Here is a 27,924-nt window from a genome sequence, read left to right as displayed (position 1 = left end):
GCTTTTGTAATGATTTCCGCAGTGTGAATGACATCAGCTTGTTCGATGCCTACCCCATGCCGAGGGTGGACGAGCTGATCGATCGATTGGGAAAGGCCCGGTACATCAGCACCCTTGACCTGACCAAAGGATATTTGCAGGTACCATTGGCAGCCTCCTCCCGGGAGTCGAGACGGCGTTTTTGACACCAGACGGATTATGTACCGGGTGCTCCCGTTCGGTCTCCACAGAGCCCCGCCCACATTCCAGCGCCTCATGGACAAAGTACTTCGACCCCACCAGCAGTACGCAGCCAAGGTTGGGAAGAGCACCGTACGCACCTCCAGGCTGTTCTGGACGCACTCAGGCAAGCCGGGTTGACTGCGAACCCCAAGAAATGCAAACTAGGGTTCGAGGAGGTGGAGTTCCTTGGGTATTTGATCGAATGGGGGAACGTCAAGCCCCAGGAGAGGAAGGTTCACGCGGTATGTGACTGGCCCATTCCATGCTCCAAGACACAGGTCAAGTCCTTCCTGGGACTGGCAGGATACTATAGCTGGTTTATCCCCAACTTTGTGGCTATAGCCTCCCCCATGACTGATCTAACCGTGGATCAAATTATTTTTCCATTGGCAAGATTACAAAATGTAGGCATTCCATGCCAACAATAAATTCTGAACCTATACATCCGTGCATAACTGACCAAATTATGAAACACAAGCGTTGTAATTTTAAATTACGTAAAGTGAGTGTGGAAGAAGTGAAATAATTATTGTTGTCTATCAACAATGACAAGCCACCTGGGTCTGACAAATTGGATTGAAAATTACTGAGGATGAATATTACAACCTGTTGGCCATCTCTTTAATCTAAGCCTTTTTATTTTTTTTGTTGTTGTTTTTTTGTACCTTTATTTAACTTGGCAAGTCAGTTAAGAACAATGGCGGGCTAGGAACAGTGGGGTTAACTGCCTGATCAGAGGCAGAATGACAGATTTGTACCTTGTCAGCTCAGGGTTTTGAACTTGCAACCTTCCGGTTGCTAGTCCACCGCTCTAACCGCTAGGCTACCCTGCCTAGAGGAAAGTGTGTTAACTCAGACCTGGAGGGAAGGGGAATTCATTCCTTTACCCAAGAATAGCACCCTTTACTGGCTCAAAAAGCCCATCAGCCTTAGTAAACTTTTGGAAAAAATGGTGTTTGACCAGATACAATACTTGCTGTTTGGGGTTTTAGTCTGGGTTTCTGTACAGCACTTTGAGATATCAGCTGATGTACGAAGGGCTTTATAAATACATTTGATTTGATTTGAATCTTTCCTGGCTCAAAGTGGAGGAGAGATTGACTTTATCACTACTTGTATTTATGAGAGGTATCAATATGTTGAATGCACCGAGCTGTCTGTTTAAACTACTAGCACACAGCTCAGACACCCATCCATACCCCACAAGACATGCCACCAGAGGTCTCATCACAGTCCCCAAGTCTAGAACAGACTATGGGAGGTGTACAGTACTACATAGAGCCATGACTACATGGAACTCTATTTCACATCAGGTAACTGATGCAAGCAGTAGAATCAGATGTATGGAACAGTGGGAAGGTGAAGCACACACTCACAGAGGCACAGACGCAGACGCATGGTTACACACACTCACAGAGGCACAGACGCAGACGCATGGTTACACACACTCACAGAGGCACAGACGCAGACGCATGGTTACACACACTCACAGAGGCACAGGCGCAGACGCATGGTAACACACACTCACAGAGGCACAGGCGGAGACGCATGGTTACACACACTCACAGAGGCACAGGCGCAGACGCATGGTTACACACACTCACAGAGGCACACTCACAGAGGCACAGGGGCAGACGCATGGTTACACACACTCACAGAGGCACACTCACAGAGGCACAGGGGCAGACGCATGGTTTCACACACTCATGATAACATACGCACTATACAGAAACGTACATGGATTTTGTGTTGTAGATATGTGGCAGTAGAGAAATCTGTAGTTAAATGTAATGTAACGTTTTTAACTGTATAAAACTGCCTTACTGTTGATGGACCGCAGGAAGAGTAGCTGCTGCCTTGGCAAGAACTAATGGGGATCCATAATAAACCCCAGGAAGAGTAGCTGCTGCCTTGGCAGGAACTAATGGGGATCCATAATAAACCCCAGGAAGAGTAGCTGCTGCCTTGGCAGGAACGAATGGGGATCCATAATAAACCACAGGAAGAGTAGCTGCTGCCTTGGCAGGAACTAATGGGGATCCATAATAAACCACAGGAAGAGTAGCTGCTGCCTTGGCAGGAACTAATGGGGATCCATAATAAACCACAGGAAGAGTAGCTGCTGCCTTGGCAGGAACTAATGGGGATCCAAAAAATGTGGAGAGGCGGAAGATGCTGGAACCAGACCTGATGATGGAAGGAGGAGGATGCTGGAACCAGACCTGATGATGGAAGGAGGAGGATGCTGGAACCCCAGAAGATGATGGAAGGCAGGAAGATGCTGGAACCAGACCTGAACCATGGAAGGAGGAGGATGCCTTGGAACCAGACCTGATGAACCAAGGAAGAGGATGCTGGAACCAGACCTGATGACGGAAGGAGGAGGATGCTGGAACCAGACCATGATGGAAGGAGGAAGATGCTGGAACCAGACCTGAAATGATGGAAGGAGGAAGATGCTGGAACCAGACCTGATGATGGAAGGAGGAGGATGCTGGAACCAGACCTGATGATGGAAGGAGGAAGATGCTGGAACCAGACCTGATGATGGAAGGAGGAGGATGCTGGAACCAGACCTGATGACGGAAGGAGGAGGATGCTGGAACCAGACCTGATGATGGAAGGAGGAGGATGCTGGAACCAGACCTGATGATGGAAGGAGGAAGATGCTGGAACCAGACCTGATGATGGAAGGAGGAGGATGCTGGAACCAGACCTGATGATGGAAGGAGGAAGATGCTGGAACCAGACCTGATGATGGAAGGAGGAAGATGCTGGAACCAGACCTGATGATGGAAGGAAGAAGATGCTGGAACCAGACCTGATGATGGAAGGAGGAGGATGCTGGAACCAGACCTGAAGATGGAAGGAGGAGGATGCTGGAACCAGACCTGATGATGGAAGGAGGAAGATGCTGGAACCAGACCTGATGATGGAAGGAGGAAGATGCTGGAACCAGACCTGATGATGGAAGGAGGAGGATGCTGGAACCAGACCTGATGACGGAAGGAGGAGGATGCTGGAACCAGACCTGATGATGGAAGGAGGAAGATGCTGGAACCAGACCTGATGATGGAAGGAGGAAGATGCTGGAACCAGACCTGATGATGGAAGGAGGAGGATGCTGGAACCAGACCTGATGATGGAAGGAGGAAGATGCTGGAACCAGACCTGATGATGGAAGGAGGAGGATGCTGGAACCAGACCTGAAGATGGAAGGAGGAAGATGCTGGAACCAGACCTGATGATGGAAGGAGGAGGATGCTGGAACCAGACCTGAAGATGGAAGGAGGAGGATGCTGGAACCAGACCTGATGATGGAAGGAGGAAGATGCTGGAACCAGACCTGATGATGGAAGGAGGAGGATGCTGGAACCAGACCTGATGATGGAAGGAGGAGGATGCTGGAACCAGACCTGAAGATGGAAGGAGGAAGATGCTGGAACCAGACCTGATGATGGAAGGAGGAAGATGCTGGAACCAGACCTGATGATGGAAGGAGGAGGATGCTGGAACCAGACCTGATGATGGAAGGAGGAGGATGCTGGAACCAGACCTGATGATGGAAGGAGGAGGATGCTGGAACCAGACCTGAAGATGGAAGGAGGAGGATGCTGGAACCAGACCTGATGATGGAAGGAGGAAGATGCTGGAACCAGACCTGATGATGGAAGCCAACAAGTGCTCAGCATATGTGGGAACTCCTTCAAGACGGTTAGAAAAGCATTCCTCATGAAGCTGGTTGAGAGAATGCCAAGAGTGTGTAAAGCTGAATATAAAATATACTTTCATTTGTTTAACACTTTTATGGTTACTACATGATTCCATATGTGTTATTTCATATTGCTGATGTCTTCACTGATATTCTACATTGTAGAAACAAGTTTTTAAAAATAAAGAAAAACCCTGGAATGAGTAGGTGTGTCCAAACTTTTGACAGGTACTGTGTATCACACACACACACCCACATGTACATGCAAGTCTACACACACATGCACACACACAACACACACACGCACGCACGCACGCACGCACGTTGCCTAGAGGTTAGAGCGTTAGGCCAGTAACCGACAGGTTGCTGCATCGAATATCTGAGCTGACAAAATAAAAATCTGTTGTTCTGCCTCTGAGCAAGGCAGTTAACCCACTGTTCCCTGGGTGCTGAAGACGTGGATATTGATATAAGGCACCCCCATTTCAGTTGAATGTATTCAGTTGTACCAATGACTAGCAACAGCCCGTTCCCCTGTTGTAACAGGTGGCCTGCTTGGCCATTGGGCATGTAAACAAAAGCATGAGAAGAGAGCAATGTTGTGTGTGTGTGTGTGTGTGTGTGTGTGTGTGTGTGTGTGTGTGTGTGTGTGTGTGTGTGTGTGTGTGTGTGTGTGTGTGTGTGTGCTGTGTGTGTGTGTGCTGTGTGTGTGTGTGTGTGTGTGTGTGTGGAATGTTTCTAACCAAACAAAAGCATGAGAACAGGGCTATGGGTGTGTGTCTGAGTACAGTAGGCACCCATTACAGTAGCTATGCCACATTCCACATCACATGAAAGCGGTTGAATGAGACGCAGACCCCCCTGTTTCTAGCTGTTTCAACCTGCGTCACAATTGCCAGACGGTAGAGCCTGCTGTTACATCCTGCCGCACCATGCAGACCCAGAGGGGGCGATAGAGAGCAGGGCATTCAAATCAAATCAAATCAAATCACACAACTACTCTGTGGACCAATCACAGCACTCTCGTTACAGACGTTACGCATAATTCAATCAAATCTAGCTGCATCGGTCACAGATTTTTGCTGGTGTTAATTAAGAAGTAGTAAGATTTGCAACAGTTAAGAAGTTGTAAGTAGTTGAAACGGTACTAGCAACAGCCCGTCTAGGGCTGTTTCTAGGGCTGTTTCTAGGGCTGTGTCTAGGACTGTTTCTAGGGCTGTTTCTAGGGCTGTTTCTAGGGCTGTGTCTAGGGCTGTTTCTAGGGCTGTTTCTAGGGCTGTTTCTAGGGCTGTGTCTAGGGCTGTTTCTAGGGCTGTTTCTAGGGCTGTCGCTGTGACCGTATAAACCACAACACCGACAGTCATGACCGCAGTAAAAATTCCCCGTGACCGTTGAGTCACTGTAATCTCCTCTTATTCACTCGTGACTTGGGCTGGTAGTACTCACCTCGGTAATGACCATCATGTTGCTAATTAGCCTTCTACTCCTCAGGGCTCTATTTGTCCCTCTAACCACTGAAGGCAAATGCATCGAAAGATGTAACGCTAGAGCCCTGTAGAGCCCGGTCGAGCCCTGTAGAGCCCTGTAGAGCCCGGTAGAGCCCGGTAGAGCCCTGTAGAGCCCGGTCGAGCCCTGTAGAGCCCTGTAGAGCCCGGTAGAGCCCTGTAGAGCCCGGTAGAGCCCTGTAGAGCCCTAGGCGATGCTGTTGGTTAATTGATTGTACAGGGTGTCTTACAGAGTTAGCCTGTAATTATAGTGAATTTTAATTTGAATAACCAAGTAATAGAGCATTTGTATATATTTTAATAATGAATAGACTGACACATGACCTTTAGCTATACAGAATATCTCAACGTAACGTCCGTTTCCATCTCCTCTCTCTGCTTCATCTCCAGCGAGTAGAGAGAGGGGCCAGTCAACAGTTTATTTAATGAAATATGTTTCATTGTGAAAACATTTTTACTTTTCAAATATTCCTGAACAGATTTTTCACTTGGTTTCCCAAACTAAGGTCTAGGTAAATGCAGGAAAAGGGTCTGAGAGCCCAATGGCATACAGAGTTTTGGCAGAATATCACCTGTCGCACGTAGCAAGAGGCTGCATGCTTCTCTAAACAGTGGTTGATGCCTGGAGTGAAATAACCGGAGTAGCCTGAAAAACAAACCAACTGAAAGCCTCCATCCACTATCGGAATGCATATGGATCACGTGTCATTCCCCTGCACCCTGTTTCTGCCAATTTGATCATCAACCATTCTGAATCTAAACTAATCTAAACTTACTAAAGACAAAAATGACATTTGAAATAGTGAAAATGATGAGAGAACAGCGTGTGCAGCCTGAGGAACAGAACAGAGTTGCAAGATTGTTTTTTTTTTTGTTACTTCCCAGATCATCAGTAGCCTATTTATGTTTTGATTTCTGAGACATTTTAAGGTTTGTATCATTCAACAACTAAAGTTGCCAAATAACTCTAAATCCAGAATATAGGACCTGTTTCAAACTAGCACTTTTAACGCTCAACATCGCCACTTCATCCGCACACTCGTTCAAATTCTAAATACTTACGTGAATGTTATAATTCTGTTTGTTTTTGCAAAAAACAAATCCCCCAAAAACAGTATCTGCTTTGTCATTATGGGGTATTGTGTGTAGACTGATGAGGGAGGGGTGGGGGGGGGCGATTTAATACATTTTAGAAATACGGATGTAGAGTAAAACAAAATGTGGGAAAAAGTCAAGGGGTCTGAATAGTTTCTAAATTAACGTAGCATATACAAATTAACATATACATCATGTAGCTGTAGATCAAATGGTTATTTTCCAGGCGTTATCTTCAGTGACGTATTTTGGGGGTAATCGCGTGTTTTTAGGAAATCAACAACGAGCTATAGGGAGGAATGAGGTTGATTTCCTGATCTCCTGAACGTGGGGAATTTGATTCGTCGTTAAACGTGTGCCCTTCATGTGCTTTTTACTGAGGAGTGGCTTCCGTCTGGCCTGATTGGTGGAGGCCTGATTGGTGGAGTGCTGCAGAGATGATTGTCCTTCTGGAAGGTTCTACCATCTCCACAGAGGAACTCTGGAGCTCTGTCAGAGTGACCATCGGGTTATTGGTCGCCTCCCTGACCAAGCCCCTCCACCAATTGCTCAGTGTGGCCGGGCGGCCAGCTCTAGGAAGAGTCTTGGTGGTTGCAAACTTCTTCCATTTCAGAATGATGGAGGCCACTGTGTTCTTGGGGACCTTCGATGCTGCAGACATTTTTTGGTAACCTTTTGGTACCCCAAATCTGTGCCTCCTCACTGTCCTGTCTCGAGGCTCTACGGACAGTTCCTTAAACCTCATGGCTTGTTTGTTTTGCTCTGACTGTCGACTATGGGACCTTAGTGTGCACCTTTCCATCATGTCAAATCATTTGAATTTACCACAGGTGTAGAAACATCTCAAGGATGACCCATGGAAACAGGATGCACCTGAGCTCAATTTGAAGCTTAGAGTCTGAATACTGATGTAAATAGAAGCTTTTTATAAAATGTTTGCAAATTTTTTTTTTTGCTTTGTCATTATGGGGTATTATGTGTAGATTGGTAAGGAAATGTGTTTATATTATCCATTATAGAATAAGGCTGTAATGTAACAAAATGTGGAAAAAGTCAAGGGATCTGAATGCTGTCCGAATGCACTGTATTTGGGTCAAGGCCATCCTATTCCTCTACATATACTACTCTGTGTGTGTGAGTTTATACACACATATATACATTAGATATATATATACACACAAACAACGAATCTGAATGTCTCAAAGCAAAAGGGTGTGAATACTTACAGTAAGTCATTCAATGGTTTTTATTTATTTGGTACAATTTTGTACATTGTAGAATAATAGTGAAGACATCACAACTATGAAATAACACACATGGAATCATGTAATAACCAAAAAATGTGTTCAACAAATCAGAATAAACTCAGCAAAAATAGGAAACGTCCCTTTTTCAGGACCCTGTCTTTTAAAGATATTTCGTAAAAATCCAAATAACTTCACAGATCTTCATTGTAAAGGGTTTAAACACTGTTTCCCATGCTGGTTCAATGAACCATAAACAATTAATGAACATGCACCTGTGGAACGGTCGTTAAGACACTAACAGCTTACAGATGGTAGGCAATTAAGATCACAGTTATGAAAACTTAGGACACTAAAGAGGCCTTTCTACTGACTCAAAAAAAAACACCAAAAGAAAGATGCCTAGGGTCCCTGCTCATCTGTGTGAATGTGCCTTAGGCATGCTGCAAGGAGGCATGAGGACTGCGGATGTGGCCAGGGCAATACATTGCGATGTCAGTACTGTGAGATGCCTAAGACAACGCTACAATGCTACAGGGAGACAGGACGGACAGATGATCGTCCTCGCAGTGACAGACCATATGTAACAACACCTGCACAGGATCGGTACATTCGTACATCACACCTGCGGGACAGGTACAGGATGGCAACAAAAACTGCCCGAGTTTCATCAGGAATGCACAATCCCTCCATCAGTGCTCAGACTGTCCGCAATAGGCTGAGAGAGGCTGGACTGAGGGCTTGTAGGCCTGTTGTAAGGCAGGTCCTCACCAGACATCACAGGCAACAGCGTCGCCTATGGGCACAAACCAACCGTCGCTGGACCAGACAGGACTAGCAAAAAGTGCTCTTCACTGAAGAGTCGCGGTTTTGTCTCACCAGGGGTGATGGTCGGCTCCACGTTTCTTCGTTTATGGAATGATCGTTACACGGAAGCCTGTACTCTGGAGCGGGATCGAGGCATGTACTCTGGAGCGGGATTGATTTTGAGGTGGAGGGTTCGTCATGTGCGGTGTGTCACAGCATCATCGTACTGAGCTTGTTGTCATTGCAGGCAATCTCAACGCTGTGCGTTACAGGGAAGACATCCTCCTCCCTAATGTGGTACCCTTCCTGCAGGCTCAACCTGACATGACCCTCCTGCATGACAATGCCACCAGCCATACTGCTCATTCTGTATGTGATTTCCTGCAAGACAGGAATGTCAGTGTTCTGCCATGGCCAGCGAAGAGCCCGGATCTCAATCCCATTGAACACGTCTGGGACCTGTTGGATTTGAGGGTCAGGTCTAGGTCCATTCCCCCCAGAAATGTCCAGGAACTTGCAGGTCCCTTGGTGGAAGAGTGGGGTAACATCTCACAGCAAGAACTGGCAAATCTGGTGAAGTCCATGAGGAGGAGATGCACTGCAGTTCTTAATGCAGCTGGTGGCCACACTAGATACTGACATTGTTACTTTGATTTTGTCCCCCCCTTTGTTCAGGGACACATTATTAAATTTCTGTTAGTCACAGGTCTGTAGAACTTGTTCAGTTTATGTCTCAGTTTTGGAATCTTATGTTCATACAAATATTTACACATTAAGTTTGTTGAAAATATACGCAGTTGACAGGGAGAGGACGTTTCTTGTTTTGCTGAGTTTATATTTTATATTCTTCAAAGTAGCCACCCTTTGCCTTGATGACAGCTCTGTACACTCTTGGCATTCTCTCAACCAGCTTCACCTGGAATGCTTTTTCAACAGTTCAAACATATGCTGAACACTTGTTGACTGCTTTTCCTTCACTTTGCAGTCCAACTCATCCTAAACCATCTCAATTGGGTTGAGGTTGGGTGATTGTGGAGGCCAAGTCATCTGATGCAGCACTCCATCACTCTCCTTGGTCAAATAGCCCTTATACAGCCTGGAAGTGTTTTGGGTCATTGTCCTGTTGAAAAATTATAGTGTCACTTAGCGCAAACCAGATGGGATGGCGTATTACAGCAGAATGCTGCGGCAGCATGCTGGTTAAGTGTGCTTAGAATTCTAAATAAATCCCACAGTGTCACCAGAAAAGCACCCCCACACCTCTTCTTCCATGCTTCACAGTGGAAACCACACATGCTGAGATCATCCGTTCACCAACTCTGCGTCTCACAAAGACGAGGCGGTTGCAACCAAAAAATCTCAAATTTGGACTCATTTGACCAAAGGACAATCTACCGGTCTCATGTCCATAGTGCTCATGTTTCTTGGCCCAAGCAAGTTCTTCTTATTGGTGTCCTTTAGTGGTTTCTTTGCAATTTGACCATGAAGGCCTGATTCATGCAGTCTCCTCTGAACAGTTGATGTTGAGATGTGTCTTATGTTTACTCTGTAAAAAATGTATTTGCGATGCAACTTCTGAGGCTGGTACCTCTAATGAACGTATCCTCTGCAGCAGAGGTCACTCTGGGTATTTCATTCTTGTGGGGTCCCCATGAGAGCCAGTTTCATAGCGCTTGGTTTTTTGCAATTGCACTTTCAAAGTTCTTAAAATATTCCAGATTGACTGACCTTCATGTCTTAAAGTAATGGACTGCAGTTTCTCTTGGCTCATTTGAGCAGTTATTGCCATATGGGCATGGTCTATTACTAAATAGGGCTGTTCTGTATACCAACACTACCTTGTAACAACTGATTGGCTCAAATACATTGAAGAAATTCCTCAAATTAACAAGGCACCAGTTAATTGAAATGCATTCCATGTGAATACCTCATGAAGCTGGTTGAGAGAATGCCACGTTTGCAAAGCTGTCAAGGCAAAGGGTGGCTACTTTGAAAAATCTCAAATGTATTTAGATTTAACACTTTTTTGGTTACTACATGATTCCGTATGTGTTATTTCATAGTTTGTCTTCACTTTTATTCTACATTGCAGTAATCTTAATACATCTGCAAAAAAGTCTAAAACCGCCTTATGGGGTAGTGTAGATTAAAGATTTACATGTGCAGAAAGTTAAGGGGTCTGAATACTTTTCCGAATGCACTGCAAGTAGACTTAACATGGACCTAAGTCATTAAGTCAACTTATAGTCACTATAAACACTGAGAAATTATCAGATTTTGGGGCTTTAAGTTAGAGCAACTCAAAATGGGTGCCATATTTTAGTGCTCTACTCAGTAAACCTTGTAATTTCAAGTATACTTAAGAGCCAAACGTCAGACCACACCTTGGTATGGCCATCCAACCAAAGATAAAAGGACAAAACAGAATTAAAAATAAGTGAATTTTAATTTATTTAGGAAAAAAACAAAAATGTTAGTTACATTATATACACAAACTACTATGGTACACAGAAGTCACAATGCAGTGAAAGATCATGTGAATGCAGCCAGTCACCTCCTTCAGTGATACAGTGTAGTCACGTTAATCTCAGTCGGCTCGCTCTACCCAAAAGAGCTCACACACACACACACCACGGTCATACTACACAAATACATACACTCAAAACGCAAGCAGACAAATACTGCAACTCACAAATATTAAACAATTCAAATGTAATGTGCGTCAGTACAGGCTGTACTTGGGGGTTGATAAATAAAGCTCGGTCTTGCAGTGCTTCCATTCTTCATAAGTTAATAAAAAAATATACAGTAAAGAGACTAGGTTTGTTGGGGAATGTCCGATAACACATTTTAACACCATTTTCCTAATCCGAGTTGACTGCCAGTCTGTACAAAGAAACACTAAGAATCGTCAAGACAGTCCTGACGGACAGTACAATTAAGGACCGCCCCAAACCCTCCCACAGCGCGTGCCTCCCGTCGTCCCATTTGACAGAGACCGGAGTCATGAGAGCATCAGTAACCAACGGAAACCATCCCAGGAGCTCAGACGAAGAGGTGGCGGTTCTTTCTTCCCGCCGTGGGGTTCCCATGGTGACAGTGTATTGATCGTTGAAGTCCTGAATCCTTATGTGTGTAATCTGTCAACAAGAGGAACAATCAATAACCATGATTGACATCAGACTGACAATCTCAGGGCCTAATGGTTTAAAGTAGTAATAAAGATTTATACAGTGTCAAATAAGACACCGTTAGGGAATTCAACAAAACCCTATCTGGAATGGGCTGTACCTTTTGTTACTGGGTTTTACCTCCCAGCCATCGCGACACTTGACGTACGTGATCCCCTGTCCTGGAGTGATCTCAGTCAACGAGGGGTCCTGGGCACAGAATGTGAACCTACACAAGCACAAACAAGGGAAAAAAATGGTCAATATGAGAAGTGTAAAGACGACACACACACACAAAAAACAGGCAAAGACGCTTAACTAAATATGCCAAAGCAGAGTCCCAGTTTATGAAGTGAAAAGAACAAAAAAAAAAGAGTATAATTGACTAATGACAACATCCCAGTTTATGTTTTATCAAATCAGATGGTCGCCGTGGTAACTACCAACCACCCAATGGAATAACAACTATCATTTCTAAAAAAAAAAATTAAGAAAAAATGGCTGCCGCTGTTCTCCCACCCCAACTTACTTCTTCTGCGTTTCTCCACACTTGACACGGATCCTACGGACCTCCAACACCTGGTTGGTGGGCTTGCTGCTGCTCTTCCAGTCCCAGAAGTTCTTCTTAATGTTTTTCCAGAAGGACCCGAAGGACTCAGACGCCCCCTCCCAGCTCAGACGGATCTTCAGCAGGTCCCCAATGTCATCCTCGGTGAAGACCAGGAAGGTGTTGGTCAGGTTCAAACCCACTTTGTTAGGACTGGAGGGGGGAGACACACAAAAGGGTCAATCACAGGTCATTTACAAACATTAAATAGTTTTCACTTATTTGCTATTAAGTGAGAAGTTAAGGGCTTGATCAAAACCCACACATTCAAATGAGCAGCACCACAATCCTAACTTAACCCATTCAGTAGAGTTTTTTTCCCACCCCCAACACATCAGCTTTGACACCTAGTACAAGTCACAATATCAGTGCAATAGTACTACTCAAGACCTTTCATCTAGGGTTAGGTCTCGTCTAGTAACACCATGTACTCACATGTCTACATGCAAGTCTTTGCTGTCGTTGTGAGCGCCATAAAGTTTCACGTAGAAGGTCGGGTCAGCATTGTCAGCCTGCTTTCTGTTGAACACATGCATCTTCATCTGATAATGGATCCCTAGGAGGGACAAACAGCCCAAGAGGGTTAAAAATCACTTCCATCAACACTAGGGGCAAAGATTTCATTTATACAGGAGATTACAATAGCTTTATGACTGCAAGGTGTGTCAAAACAAGTTGAGATATCAGTACCAGTAGCCAAGAGATAACAAAGCATTACAGATGTAGATTTATAACGGCAGGAGGCTTTAAACCCAGAGCCCGCGGCAGGAGGCTTTAAACCCAGAGCCCGCGGCAGGAGGCTTTAAACCCAGAGCCCGCGGCAGGAGGCTTTAAACCCAGAATACACTAGTAAGTTAAAGAAAAGGAGGAAAAACTAGAACCTGGTTACAGTTTCTGTTGGAACCACTAAACCAACCATAGGGCTACAAAACACAGCTCACCTCCGAAGGGTGTGTCGGCGCGGGTCTTCAGGTACATCTTGCTGTTGCGCCTCTTCCTCGTCTTCTTGGCGTTGTAACCCATCTGGTTGCAGCGGTTCTTACGACAGCTCAGGCAGATGCCCTTCTTGAAGCGTTCAGGGTCTGTGCACTGGTAGGCGAAGCTCGTGTGTTCCTTGCTAAGCAGAGAGTCCACAAACAGGTGTACGGCTCGCTCGTGCTCACACTTCATCACATCCATGAAGTCTGGAGAGGGAAGGACGGGTCAGATTAACTCAACAACTAAACTAAACAACTACTGTGTCCAAATTAAGGTTGCAGAATTCCCAGAGTTTCAGAAATCTTGTTTGGAGGATTCCTGGAACCAGGAGGGACTGTATATTACAAGAGAATCCACCAAGCGAGATTTATTAAAATAAGTCATAATTAAAAACTAAATTTGGGAAAGATTCAGAAGATGTTGGTCTCCACGTCTCGGTGACTACTCACTTCCTCCGGAGGCGCTGGTCAGCACGCTGGTCAGGTCACAGCCCGGCTGCACGTCTCCTCCGTTGGGATAGATGTCGATGTCTCCGATAGGTTGCTGAATCCCTATGCTGACTCCCAGAGCCTCGCGCGTGTACGTATGCAGGACATCTACAAAGTCCGCGTCGTCCGAAGAGAGGCGCTTCTCATCCCCCACCCCCTCAAACATGGGCCCTGCCGGGTCTAGACCTATAGGAGAGATTGGGGGGGGGACAGGAACGTCTCATTTGGTGGACAAGACAAGGGGTTGTGTCTAACATCTGTAGGAATACAGTCAATAAAACCGAAACTATAGACATCTTAACACATCCGTCACTCCATAAAGACATGTTTGACGCGAGTTAGATATTTGACGATATGGAGCTTTACCCTAATGGGTACTCGTTTCCTATTGGACTATATGGAGCTTTACCCTAATGGGTACTCGTTTCCTATTGGACGATATGGAGCTTTACCCTAATGGGTACTCGATTCCTATTGGACGATATGGAGCTTTACCCTAATGGGTACTCGTTTCCTATTGGACTATATGGAGCTTTACCCTAATGGGTACTCGTTTCCTATTGGACGATATGGAGCTTTACCCTAATGGGTACTCGTTTCCTATTGGACGATATGGAGCTTTACCCTAATGGGTACTCGTTTCCTATTGGACGATATGGAGCTTTACCCTAATGGGTACTCGTTTCCTATTGGACGATATGGAGCTTTACCCTAATGGGTACTCGTTTCCTATTGGACGATATGGAGCTTTACCCTAATGGGTACTCGTTTCCTATTGGACGATATGGAGCTTTACCCTATTGGACGATATGGAGCTTTACCCTAATGGGTACTCGTTTCCTATTTGACTATATGGAGCTTTACCCTAATGGGTAGCTTTACTTTACCTAATGGGTACTCGTTTCCTATTGGACTATATGGAGCTTTACCCTAATGGGTACTCGTTTCCTATTGGACGATATGGAGCTTTACCCTAATGGGTACTCGTTTCCTATTGGACGATATGGAGCTTTACCCTAATGGGTACTCCCTAATGGGTACTTTTCCTATTGGACGATATGGAGCTTTACCCTAATGGGTACTCGTTTCCTATTTGACTATATGGAGCTTTACCCTAATGGGTACTCGTTTCCTATTGGACGATATTTTACCCTAATGGGTACTATTGGATGGAGCTTTACCCTAATGGGTACTCGTTTCCTATTGGACGATATGGAGCTTTACCCCTAATGGGTACTATCCTATTGGACGATATGGAGCTTTACCCTAATGGGTACTTTCCTATTGGACGATATGGAGCTTTACCCTAATGGGTACTCGTTTCCTATTGGACGATATGGAGCTTTACCCTAATGGGTACTCGTTTCCTATTTGACTATATGGAGTTTGATTTACAGGAGCTTGGCACCGTGCCAAAGGGTCATGAGAGGTCAGAGTTGTAAAGGAGCAACAGTGAGTGATGTCATATCGCCGTCGAGCCACTTACCTGTGATTCGGCCGACGCTCCCTCGCACAAACGTGCCAGCGTAGCCCGCCACATGGGCCCCCAAGCTGTAGCCAATCAGGTGCACATTCTGCAAGGGCATCTGCTGTTCCTCCTATCGAATACAAGACAACACACATCAGCTGCTGCTACACTAAACAAGACCTGGCCCTCGGCCAATAGCAGTCAGTCATTCCCTGGGCAACAGCCAATCCCAGTGGAGATAATGAGGGCAGAATATGTTCCCGCTCTTCCTTCCATGCAACAGCACCTCTACCTTCTGCCTCAATCTACTCCCCTATCCACAGCCTGAACCCTGGGCTCGTGTGTCAGCCGTGTCCTGATCTGGTTCAGGGCACAGGGCCTGAATGAGACGTTGGATGCGTCCCAATGCTGTTAAAAAGCCTCCTTTCCCGCAATCATCCACTTGAACAGACTAGATGAGTAAAAAGGAAAGCAAGTACAGTGGATTTGAGCTAAACCCAGTCTCTGCTTTTAGTGGAAGTCAAGTCACGAATGAGGGGAGAGGACTGGGAATGCAGCCATTGGCTCGTGATGAGAGCGATTCCAATCGCAAAACTAGATACTGGACAACTCTTCCTCAAGAGCATCTGCCGAGTGCCGACCAACCAAATGGAAATGACAGAATACTCAGAACTCGTTAGAATTCTAGAATCCCAGAGTTCCCACCCACACCTGCAAAGGTTGCCAAGCGGCTTCCCGGCTGTTCTGTTGCTAAGGGAAACCTCCCCTGCAAGCCAATCCTGCACAACACATTACTACTACTACTGCAGTAGCCAGTTGGTTGGCTTGGAAGGGTGTTAGGCTACTCAGCTGTGCTCTAGCACACTGGACTCCCATGTGTCCTGGATCTGCTAAGCTTCTGGAGACAGTACTGTCCTCTTGTCAGTATTTGTAAGCCTGGAGATCAATGTACACAAACAAAATTCACCAATAGAAGACACCACATAACTATCAAGTCAATTCAAATCAATTACAAACCTGGAGCCAGTTGATGGTGGTGGCGACGCTGAGGCCAACTTGGTGGGTGTGGTTGACAGCGTCAGGGTAGAGCTGGTGGGCCATGGGCAGCCATTCAACGATGACTACGTTGGCCTCTGGCTCTCGCTGCATCATGGCCGCCACCAGCTTTCGCATCCAACTCTCAAACATCCCACTCATCTGGAGAGGGGGGGTTCTCAAAGAGTGAGTGATCCTCAAACTGTCACACTTCTAAAAAAACACAAAGACTCATTGAACTGTGTGAGGATAGTCGAGAAGGGAGTCCGTTTTACCGTCCAGCCGTGGATGATGAAGATGGTCTTGGCCGTGACGTTGAATCCACATTCCAGCAGACTCCTCTTCTCACCAGGCACCAGGATGCAGCCGTCCACGTCTAGGTCCAGACTCTTCCTCATGTTGTATGTGATAAGGTCATGGACAGTCTCATCCTCACCACGCGGCACTTTAAACTCCTCATCTGAGAAAGAGAGAGGAGTGAAGGAAGAGGAAACAGGAGAGAGTGGAGAGGGGGGTGATATCAGTATTAGTATCATCTAGGTGCATCTCAGTGTTGTCCTGGATTCTTCATCTTCCATTCAGCGCACCAGCCTGGTGAAAGGAATATGGTGACTATCAGGAGCTTTGCTTCACAGATCAACTGTGAAGGAGAAGCAGTAAGGAGGAGAAGCTGTTACTGTAAAGCCATCTTTACCAATTATTTCTATGACAACGCCCTGAAATCACCTGTTAATTTAGTACAGACAGTGTAGTCTATACAGTTGAGCCATACAGCAGCAATGATATAAAAAAATATAAAAAAATTAAACGCTCGTGGCGGCAGCGTAGCCTAGTGGTTAGAGCGTTGGACTAGTAACCGAGAGGTTGCAAGTTCAAACCCCCGAGCTGACAAGGTACAAATCTATCGTTCTGCCCCTGAACAGGCAGTTAACCCAAGGTCGTCATTGTAAATAAGAATGTGTTCTTAACTGACTTGCCTGGTTAAATAAAAAAGGTAACATATACAAGAATGGCTTACCCACCGCTATTATCCATTCTGATGGCCTAGTCACATTAACGCGATACGAGTAGGCCTGCTCCTTGTATAGTGTCCTTGTTATTTTATTACCATTGACCTTTTTCTTATTTTATTTATTAAAAACTCTGCATTGTTGTAAGCATTTTGCTGTAGTCTACACGTGTTAAACTGGGCGCACATGAATTGCTACCGTGGCCTTTCTGCGACTGGCGCACCGCCACATCTCCGCACTCCAGAGCTCCACACTGTTTTACACTGGTCGTGCTCGTACTGACACGCTTTCACACGAACACTCAGGATATCTGCAGAGTTAAAGAGGGAAGTTGGTCCTACTGTCGTCAGGATAGTCATTCAGAAATATATTCATATTTAGATAACTTTTTGCTACGCCTCGCACATGAGCATAAATTCCTCTCGGGAACAGAACAGTGGAATTGTGGGTATTACATAAAATAGCTTTCATGTAAAAATGTAAAGATAATCGGAATTTATAACATTGGAATTTAGACTGATCGCTTCGGCCTACTTTTAAATAGACTCGCGGGGTACTGACTGGTTCTCAGTAAAACACGGATAAATCTGACATCCTCGAGTCAATATGGAACCGGAGACGTGGCGTCTTGTCCGGGTTTTGCGCCATAATGTTAACTCTTCCTAAAGACACTCTTTCAACTCACGCGAAAACTGCCTTAAAGAGTCATTGACCCTTTCTTCATGGTGTCTCTCCCTTATGACCCAAACTCCAGTGGGTAATCTAGACTAATATTTTAAATTTAGGGCAGGCTATCCGAATATGATTTTAAAGAGTCAAATGAAATAGTTTCTGATTAGATTTAATATACTTTTACCTTTGAAAACGGTGTTCTCGTCCGCTCCCGACACAAAGAAAGCAACTGCACAAAGTAAGAAATTCCACAACAAAAGAGTGCTATTTTTCATTTCTTCTTCTAAAAAAAAAATGTAACGCGCGTTAGTTGTTCAGATAATAACTAGAAGGTTCACAGTTGGTGTTTTTCAGTGAGCCTGTCCAATGAACCAAGTGTCAATGAAAAGCCGGCGGCAGTGTTTCGTATGTGCCTCAAAACCGGTAGCAGCAGAATGAATGTATGAACTTGCGTCAAGTTTCTCATTACAGATTTAAATAGTTTCTCCTTTAGTCATCTGATCATCGGCAGATCGCTACGTGGGAATTCTAGGCCTGTAATTGGTCAAGCCCCCATTTGTTTACGTTTTAAAGGCGTGGCGAAGAAAAGGATGAATGAGTTTGTAGTAAGCTTCTCACGTTGCTTCTTTTTAACCCTTTCAGGGCGGTGTGTAAAGAACAAACCATGTGATTTGCACTGTATGGCTTCGAGTATGTGGAGGAGCCTACACTGAGTACACAACTAGGCTACAGTGAGTCATGGAAGACAAATGTTAATATCTCAGTTACAACATGTCATAACCTGTAGGCATCACACAGCCACATGCTTTTGTCTCTAAATCTTCAAGTCAAACTGGACCTCCCTTTGCCATTTACCCCATAGTAACCACTCACATTTATATAGGCTATGGTTTAACAGTCAAAACACTGAGAGATTAGGTCGATCTTTATTTTTGTTGCGTGTTTCAGAGAGTAAATGTTATTGTCTACTTGTGATGATCAATTATTAAACTTTAGAAAAATAAAAGTGCAACATGTAAAGTGTTGGTCCTATGTTTCATGAGCTGAAAAAAATGTTTAAAAATCCCACAGAAATTTTCATAAGCGCAAAAAAAACATATTTCTCTCAAATGTTGCACACAAATGTGTTTTCATCCCTGTTAGCGAGCATTTCTCCTTTGCCCAGATAATCCATCCACCTGACAGGTGTGTCAAATCAAGAAGCTGATTAAACAGCGTGATCATTACACAGGTGCACCTTGTGTTAGGGACAATAAAAGTCCACTTTAAAATGTGCAGTTTTGTCACACAACACAATGCCACAGATGTCTCAACTTTTTAGGGAGTGTGCAATTGGCATGCTGCCTGCAGGAATGTCAACCAGAGCTGTTGCCAGAGAATGTAATGTTAATTTCTCTAACATAAGCTAACACGAGCTGCCTCCAACATTGTTTTAGAGAATTTGGCAATACGTCCAACGGGCCTCACAACCGCAGACCAAGTGTAACCACGGCAGCCCAGGACCTCCACAACCGCAGACCACGTGTAACCACGCCAGACCAGGACCTCCACAACCGCAGACCAGGTGTAACCACGGCAGCCCAGGACCTCCACAACCGCAGACCACATGTAACCACGCCAGCCCAGGACCTCCACAACCAGCTTCTTCACCTGCGGGATGATCTGGGGAAGAGGGGTGCTAAGGAGTATTTCTGTCTGTAATAAATCCCTTTTGTGGGGAAAAACTCATTCTAATTGGCTGGGCCTGGCTCGCCAGTGGCTGGGCCTGGCTGCCAAGTGGGTGGGCCTTTGCCCTCCAAGGCCCACCCATGGCTGCTCCCCTGCCCAGTCATGTGAAATTCATAGATTAGGGCGTAGTTAATTTATTTAAATTGACTGATTGATTGTATAATGAAATTTAAATCATAAAAAATACTTGAGATTGTTGCATGTTATGGTTACATTTTTGTTCAGTATGATTTGTGTGGCTTCGGGTTGCGTTCAATAGAGTGCGATAACAAGAAAATGTCCACCCTCGCATGGACAAAAAAAATAATATATTATATTCTATAGGCTTATATTCTGAGAACTAGAAGAGACAATTAAAACAGGGATGTGGCTGGAGAAAAGCATCACCCTCTGCTAGCCCATGGGAATGTTTAAAGGCCCCGCGTAGCACGCGATGGGGGGAGGGGATTGTTTACCTCTCTCTCGCTCTCTCTCTCTCTCTCTCTCTCTCTCTCTCTCTCTCTCTCTCTCTCTCTCGCTCTCTCTCTCTCTCTCTCTCTCTCTCTATCTCTCTCTCTCTCTCTCTCTCTCTCTCTCTCTCTCTCTCTCTGGCGAGGTGCCAAGGCTGCTCACTGACGGAGTTTCAATTGATGAGGGGAAGAATAGGTTCACTCAAGCAAGGCCTCGGCTACAATAATACCAGTGTTTACACACATACATGAGCGCACAGTGGGACGTTCTGCTGGAGATATTTACACCTGCTACCCGCTGGTGCCTCGGCAGGAGCTGAGGAGATTCCCTTGAATTTATGAAACACACAGCGTCTCGCTCTCTCTCTCTCTCTCTCTCTCTCTCTCTCTCTCTCTCTCTCTCTCTCTCTCTCTCTCTCTCTCTCTCTCTCTGACATCTCTATACTCTTAGATAAACAAGCAGTTAGGCCTATCAGATGTTGCTGATGTGCTTTCTGATGTGTTTTATTATGCTTGTGTTAAATAACGTTGTCAGCACTGTTAACAACCCTCGTCATGAAGGAATTACCAAATGGTTCTATTCAAAGCTTATCTGAGTCTCCATGCAGATAAAGATAGATGGATATTTTTAATCTCTGCTTCATCAAAACGTTGGACACCATTCGTGGAAAGATTACACTTGCTGTTACAAATAACCAAAGCCCTTTCATGTCATTGCAGCCTGCTGCCTGCTTAGGTACTGCTACTTCTCAGTGGGATGGATATGGTTGCTATCTATCAGCTGGTTGCTGTCTATCAGCTGGTTGTGCTCTATCAGCTGGTTGCTTTCTATCAGCTGGTTATGCTCTATCAGCTGGTTGCAGTCTATCAGCTGGTTGTGCTATATCAGCTGGTTATGCTCTATCAGCTGGTTGCTATCTATCAGCTGGTTATGCTCTATCAGCTGGTTGCAATCTATCAGCTGGTTATGCTCTATCAGCTGGTTATACTCTATCAGCTGGTTATGCTCTACCAGCTGGTTATGCTCTACCAGCTGGTTATGCTCTATCAGCTGGTCGTGCTCTATCAGCTGGTTGTGCTCTATCAGCTGGTTGCTCTCTATCAGCTGGTTGCTCTCTATCAGCTGGTTATGCTCTATCAGCTGGTTGCTATCTATCAGCTGGTTGCTATCTATCAGCTGGTTATGCTCTATCAGCTGGTTGCAATCTATCAGCTGGTTATGCTCTATCAGCTGGTTATACTCTATCAGCTGGTTATGCTCTACCAGCTGGTTATGCTCTACCAGCTGGTTATGCTCTATCAGCTGGTCGTGCTCTATCAGCTGGTTGTGCTCTATCAGCTGGTTGTGCTCTATCAGCTGGTTGCTCTCTATCAGCTGGTTGCTCTCTATCAGCTGGTTATGCTCTATCAGCTGGTTGTGCTCTATCAGCTGGTTGTGCTCTATCAGCTGGTTGCAGTCTATCAGCTGGTTATACTCTATCAGCTGGTTGCAGTCTACCAGCTGGTTGTGCTCTATCAGCTGGTTATACTCTATCAGCTGGTTGTGCTCTATCAGCTGGTTGTGCTCTATCAGCTGGTCGTGCTCTATCAGCTGGTTGTGCTCTATCAGCTGGTTGTGCTCTATCAGCTGGTCGTGCTCTATCAGCTGGTTGCTCTCTATCAGCTGGTTATGCTCTATCAGCTGGTTGTGCTCTATCAGATGGCTGTGCTCTATCAGCTGGTTATGCTCTATCAGCTGGTTGTGCTCTATCAGATGGTTATGCTCTATCAGCTGGTTGTGCTCTATCAGCTGGTTGCTCTCTATCAACTGGTTATGCTCTATCAGCTGGTTGCTCTCTATCAGCTGGTTGCTCTCTATCAGCTGGTTGCTCTCTATCAGCTGGTTGCGCTCTATCAGCTGGTTGCTCTCTATCAGCTGGTTGCGCTCTATCAGCTGGTTATGCTCTATCAGCTGGTTGCTCTCTATCAGCTGGTTGCTCTCTATCAGCTGGTTGCTCTCTATCAGCTGGTTGCGCTCTATCAGCTGGTTGTGCTCTATCAGCTGGTTGCTCTCTATCAGCTGGTTGCTCTCTATCAGCTGGTTGTGCTCTATAAGCTGGTTGCTCTCTATCAGCTGGTCGTGCTCTATCAGCTGGTCGTGCTCTATCAGCTGGTCGTGCTCTATCAGCTGGTCGTGCTCTATCAGTTGGTTGTGCTCTATCAGCTGGTTGTGCTCTATAAGCTGGTTGCTCTATCAGCTGGTTGCTCTCTATCAGCTGGTTGCGCTCTATCAGCTGGTTGTGCTCTATCAGCTGGTTGTGCTCTATCAGCTGGTTGTGCTCTATCAGCTGGTCGTGCTCTATCAGCTGGTCGTGCTCTATAAGCTGGTCGTGCTCTATCAGCTGGTCGTGCTCTATCAGCTGGTTGTGCTCTATCAGCTGGTCGTGCTCTATCCCTTCATAGCAGCCAGAACCTCCAGACAGTGAGACAGACCTGTCCATTACACAGCGCGTCAGACTTGTAACACAACACGTCACCAATGTTATGTTGAAATAACCCTTGACCCTTCGGCCCTTTATGGAGTGGCCACTTGCTGATGCGTTTGATAGTCTCAATCACTCAAGTCTTTTTTCGAAAAAAAAAAAAGAGAATTGAAACGATCAAAGTTCACTTATATCCCAACTGCAACTTGTCAATATCCCAAAACCCATTGGTGAGCATCGTGTCCCTCCGTGACCTGTTTTGTAACATGATTCCCTATGAAACGTTGCCAGTTAAGACACTCTCTGGTAATAGAAAATTAGAAAGTTATAAAAAAAGAAGAAGTTTAAAACAGCACCGAAGCACACACACACACGTCTCCACTCGATGTTGACTTGATAAACTGATTGAGGCCCGGCTGCTCAATGTGCCTGCTAACTACGACTTCCTAGCGGCATTTGTTTTTTTTTAAACACAAGAGTTGGACCTTAGCTAGCAAGTGATTTGATTTTTCTTCCGCTGATAAACAGCTCGTAGATTGTTCTTTATTTAAGATAGTTTGACAGCTGATGAGGACGTTATAGACGTGTTGTTCTCAGAAATCAGCCCTGAGCATGCAGCCAAACTTTCCCGACTCCATAGATTGTCTGCACTGATTAGTTTTCATGCAAATGTTTTTAACTTGAGAAATACTACACCAAACACCTTTGCTAGATGTCAAATCGCAGGACTAAGACCACCTCGGTAAGCTCTTATTTCTCTTTGATTCATTTAGACGATTTTAAGGAAGTGGTTATGTTGTTGCTACGGTGACCCAGGAGGGACAAACAACAGTACCTGCAAAGGTATGATGTGCCACACCCACATCAAACCACACCCCAAGACAACTTACGTTTGTTTGGCTTCCGTCATGGCCGCTAGCGTTTCTTAAAGAGACAGTCTTCAAAACGAGGCCAAATCAGGAAGAGCAGTTGCCCTTCAATATGGCGACACATCTTAACTCCTCCTCCACATTTACTGGATTGGTTGAACAGTGCAGAAGAGAACCTCCCCCAAACAGTTTTTTCTCTCTCTTTCTCTCTCTCTCTCTCTGTCTCATTTACACCTGCTACATTAGGCTAGAGACTGAGTGTTGATCTTTTTTATTTCTATTTTATTTATTTGACCTTTTATTTAACTAGGCAAGTCAGTTAAGAACAAATTCTTATTTACAATGACGTTCAAGGAACAGTGGGTTAACTGGTCTAGGAACAGTGGGGTTAACTGGTCTAGGAACAGTGGGTTAACTGGTCTAGGAACAGTGGGTTAACTGGTCTAGAAACAGTGGGTTAACTGGTCTAGGAACAGTGGGTTAACTGGTCTAGGAACAGTACGTTCACTGGCAGATCGACAGATTTGTACCTTGTTCAGCTCGGGGATTTGAACTTGCAACCTTCCCGGTTGCTAGTCCGCCACTAGGCTACCCTGCCGCCCATAGTGACCATAGATAGAAACTGGGCCCTAATCACACACATCCATTCTATAGATAGATAGATTTGGATCCTTCTGTAACCCACCGGGGCAGGTAAGAGATGTCTAACCCACCGGGGCAGGTAAGAGATGTCTAACCCACCGGGGCAGGTAAGAGATGTCTAACCCACCGGGGCAGGTAAGAGATGTCTAACCCACCGGGGCTGGTAAGAGATGTCTAACCCACCGGGGCAGGTAAGAGATGTCTAACCCACCGGGGCAGGTAAGAGATGTCTAACCCACCGGGGCAGGTAAGAGATGTCTAACCCACCGGGGCAGGTAAGAGATGTCTAACCCACCGGGGCTGGTAAGAGATGTCTAACCCACCGGGGCAGGTAAGAGATGTCTAACCCACCGGGGCAGGTAAGAGATGTCTAACCCACCGGGGCAGGTAAGAGATGTCTAACCCACCGGGGCAGGTAAGAGATGTCTAACCCACCGGGGCAGGTAAGAGATGTCTAACCCACCGGGGCAGGTAAGAGATGTCTAACCCACCGGGGCTGGTAAGAGATGTCTAACCCACCGGGGCAGGTAAGAGATGTCTAACCCACCGGGGCAGGTAAGAGATGTCTAACCCACCGGGGCTGGTAAGAGATGTCTAACCCACCGGGGCAGGTAAGAGATGTCTAACCCACCGGGGCTGGTAAGAGATGTCTAACCCACCGGGGCAGGTAAGAGATGTCTAACCCACCGGGGCAGGTAAGAGATGTCTAACCCACCGGGGCAGGTAAGAGATGTCTAACCCACCGGTAAGAGATGTCTAACCCACCGGGGCAGGTAAGAGATGTCTAACCCACCGGGGCAGGTAAGAGATGTCTAACCCACCGGGGCAGGTAATGTCTAACCCACCGGGGTAGGTAAGAGATGTCTAACCCACCGGGGCTGGTAAGAGATGTCTAACCCACCGGGGCAGGTAAGAGATGTCGAACCCACCGGGGCAGGTAACCCAGATGTGTCTAACCCACCGGGGCAGGTACCCAACCCACCGGGGCAGGTAAGAGATGTCTAACCCACCGGGGCTGGTAAGAGATGTCTAACCCACCGGGGCAGGTAACCCACCGGGGCAGGTAAGAGATGTCTAACCCACCGGGACAGGTAAGAGATGTCTAACCCACCGGGGCAGGTAAGAGACGTCTAATAGGCTCTCTGTTCAAGTTGTTAGCGTCATGGCTTTTCCAACACGGAAATAATAATTCCTTGTAAATGAGAACATGCATGTAGTAATGTCAACCCCCCTCCCCATGGTCTATTTGTGGCACAAAGACATCCAATGCATTAACATGGTTGGTCGGGCCTTATGCCCGTGTGAACATGTGGAATGTATGTTTAACACTCACTCACTCACACACGCACACACACACACACGCACGCACACACACACACACACACACATCTGCTAGCCCGAAGGAGTTCAGGGTTGGTTTATTGGACAGTAGCGGTCATTAAATATCTCAATAGGTCTGTCTTCCAGGCCTGCTTTCCAGTCTGTTTCCCAGGTCTGTTTTCCAGTCTGATCTCTAGGTCTGGATGCCAGTCTGTTCTCTAGGTCTGGATGCCAGTCTGTTTTCCAGGTCTGTTTTCCAGTCTGATCTCTAGGTCTGGATGCCAGTCTGTTCTCTAGGTCTGGATGCCAGTCTGTTTTCCAGGTCTGTTTTCCAATCTGATCTCTAGGTCTGGATGCCAGTCTGTTCTCCAGGTCTGGATGCCAGTCTGTTCTCCAGGACTGGATGCCAGTCTGTTTCCCAGGTCTGGATGCCAGTCTGTTTCCCAGTCTGTTTTCCAGTCTGTTTCCCAGTCTGTTTTCCAGGTCTGGATGCCAGTCTGTTCTCCAGGTCTGGATGCCAGTCTGTTCTCCAGGTCTGGATGCCAGTCTGTTTCCCAGGTCTGGACGCCAGTCTGTTCTCCAGGTCTGGATGCCAGTCTGTTCTCCAGGTCTGGATGCCAGTCTGTTTTCCAGTCTGTTCTCCAGGTCTGGATGCCAGTCTGTTCTCCAGGTCTGGATGCCAGTCTGTTCTCCAGGTCTGGATGCCAGTCTGTTTTCCAGTCTGTTCTCCAGGTCTGGATGCCAGTCTGTTCTCCAGGACTGGATGCCAGTCTGTTTCCCAGGTCTGGATGCCAGTCTGTTTTCCAGTCTGTTCTCCAGGTCTGGATGCCAGTCTGTTTTCCAGTCTGTTTTCCAGGTCTGGATGCCAGTCTGTTCTCCAGGTCTAGATGCCAATCTGTTCTCCAGGTCTGGATGCCAGTCTGTTCTCCAGGTCTGGATGCCAGTCTGTTCTCCAGGTCTGGATGCCAGTCTGTTTTCCAGTCTGTTCTCCAGGTCTAGATGCCAGTCTGATCTCCAGGTCTGGATGCCAGTCTGTTCTCCAGGTTGTTGTTGTTTGGCCAAACAAGATTTGTTTGGCAAGGCAACAATGTGTCGTTGTCGAAAGCAGAAACAGTCATTCAGCTACCTAGGCTACACTATTGTTGCTTGGCAACCCAGACTCCTTGCTCTGGCCAAACACAGACACAATGAGCCTGGATCTGAGTACCTCCCCGACCCTCCACTGAATGCCAACACATTCGGGGGCCGTCCGATTGGTCCAGAAACCGATGGGTTTGGACCAGAGCCAGAACCACAAGCGTCAGTTTAAAAACAAAAAAATCAGTCATTGGCTTTGATACTCTGATTAGATCCCACCTGGTCAGACAGTTATAGGCCTATCGAGCTGACATGCAACATGTGTAAGTTGATTCGAGGGTGATGCATTTCTTGTAAGTTAGGGATTTGATGAGCGGAGCACAGAGTGGGGTTCAGGAGAGGGAGGTCTGCTCTGGTGACAGTTAAAAGAGGCGATGAGTGTTGTGTATTTTTGACATTGAGAAAGCTTACGATACCATGTGGAGGGAAAGGGGTTGTTGATCAAGTTGAGTGCATCAGGCTTTGGGGGACGACTCTATAACTGGGCCATGGACTTCCTGTTTTGATCGAGTCATACAGATGAGGGTGGGGTCAGAATTGTCAATGTGATTTGACCAACGGTATTCCTCAGGGAAGTGTAGTTAGTCCTGTGTTCTTCACCCTGATGATAGGTTACATTTTTTTTATAAACAAGAGTTATTTTGGACGCAGTATTTGCACCCTACTGCAGTTATACTACAGTATACTGCAGTTATAATGCACTCTGGCTACAGTTATACTACAGCATACTGCAGTTATACTACACTCTGGCTACAGTTATACTACAGTATACTGCAGTTATACTGCACTCTGGCTACAGTTATACTACAGTTATACTGCAGTTATACTGCACTCTGGCTACAGTTATACTACAGTGTACTGCAGTTATACTACAGTGTAGTGCAGTTATACTGCACTCTGGCTACAGTTATACTACAGTGTACTGCAGTTATACTGCACTCTGGCTACAGTTATACTACAGTGTACTGCAGTTATACTACACTCTGGCTACAGTTATACTACAGTGTACTGCAGTTATACTACAGTGTACTGCAGTTATACTACAGCATACTACAGTTATACTGCACTCTGGCTACAGTTATACTACAGTGTACTGCAGTTATACTGCACTCTGGCTACAGTTATACTACAGTGTACTACAGTTATACTACAGTGTACTGCAATCTTTTTTTCTTAAGGGAAGACATCTTCAACCATGAATACGTTTTTTTTGCGCAATGTATAATAATCAAGTTGCGAACATTTGCAGGAATAACAGGTTTCAAGGTATCCATGAGAAGAAGATTTCGGTTGATATTTTATTT

General features: G+C 45.9%; 1 protein-coding gene across 1 annotated transcript; it reads right to left on the bottom strand.

Annotated features, from left to right (window-relative positions):
* Window positions 1–11,012: 11,012 nt before the first annotated feature.
* On the bottom strand, window positions 11,013–18,473 carry LOC118394000 (endothelial lipase-like). Its single transcript, XM_052460866.1, has 10 exons — window positions 18,198–18,473; window positions 16,607–16,791; window positions 16,314–16,493; window positions 15,315–15,426; window positions 13,790–14,014; window positions 13,304–13,546; window positions 12,798–12,918; window positions 12,285–12,515; window positions 11,877–11,984; window positions 11,013–11,725 (listed from the first exon to the last, which is right to left on the bottom strand). The coding sequence occupies exons 1-10, from the start codon at window positions 18,286–18,288 to the stop codon at window positions 11,713–11,715; spliced, it is 1,509 nt and encodes a 502-aa protein (XP_052316826.1). The 5' UTR covers window positions 18,289–18,473; the 3' UTR covers window positions 11,013–11,712.
* Window positions 18,474–27,924: the final 9,451 nt, after the last annotated feature.

The sequence above is a fragment of the Oncorhynchus keta genome, chromosome 14 (assembly GCF_023373465.1).
Source record: "Oncorhynchus keta strain PuntledgeMale-10-30-2019 chromosome 14, Oket_V2, whole genome shotgun sequence".
Classification (NCBI taxonomy): Eukaryota; Metazoa; Chordata; class Actinopteri; order Salmoniformes; family Salmonidae; genus Oncorhynchus; species Oncorhynchus keta.
This window is presented reverse-complemented; position numbering and strand designations above follow the sequence as displayed.

Coding starts and splice junctions, on each gene's coding strand:
- LOC118394000 (XM_052460866.1), bottom strand. CDS start 18,288: ATGAAAAATAGCACTCTTTTGTTGTGGAATTTCTTACTTTGTGCAGTT. Junction 13,547..13,789: donor GACCAGCGCCTCCGGAGGAA/GTGAGTAGTCAC, acceptor TTCCCTCTCCAG/ACTTCATGGATGTGATGAAG. Junction 12,919..13,303: donor CGCCGACACACCCTTCGGAG/GTGAGCTGTGTT, acceptor TGTCCCTCCTAG/GGATCCATTATCAGATGAAG.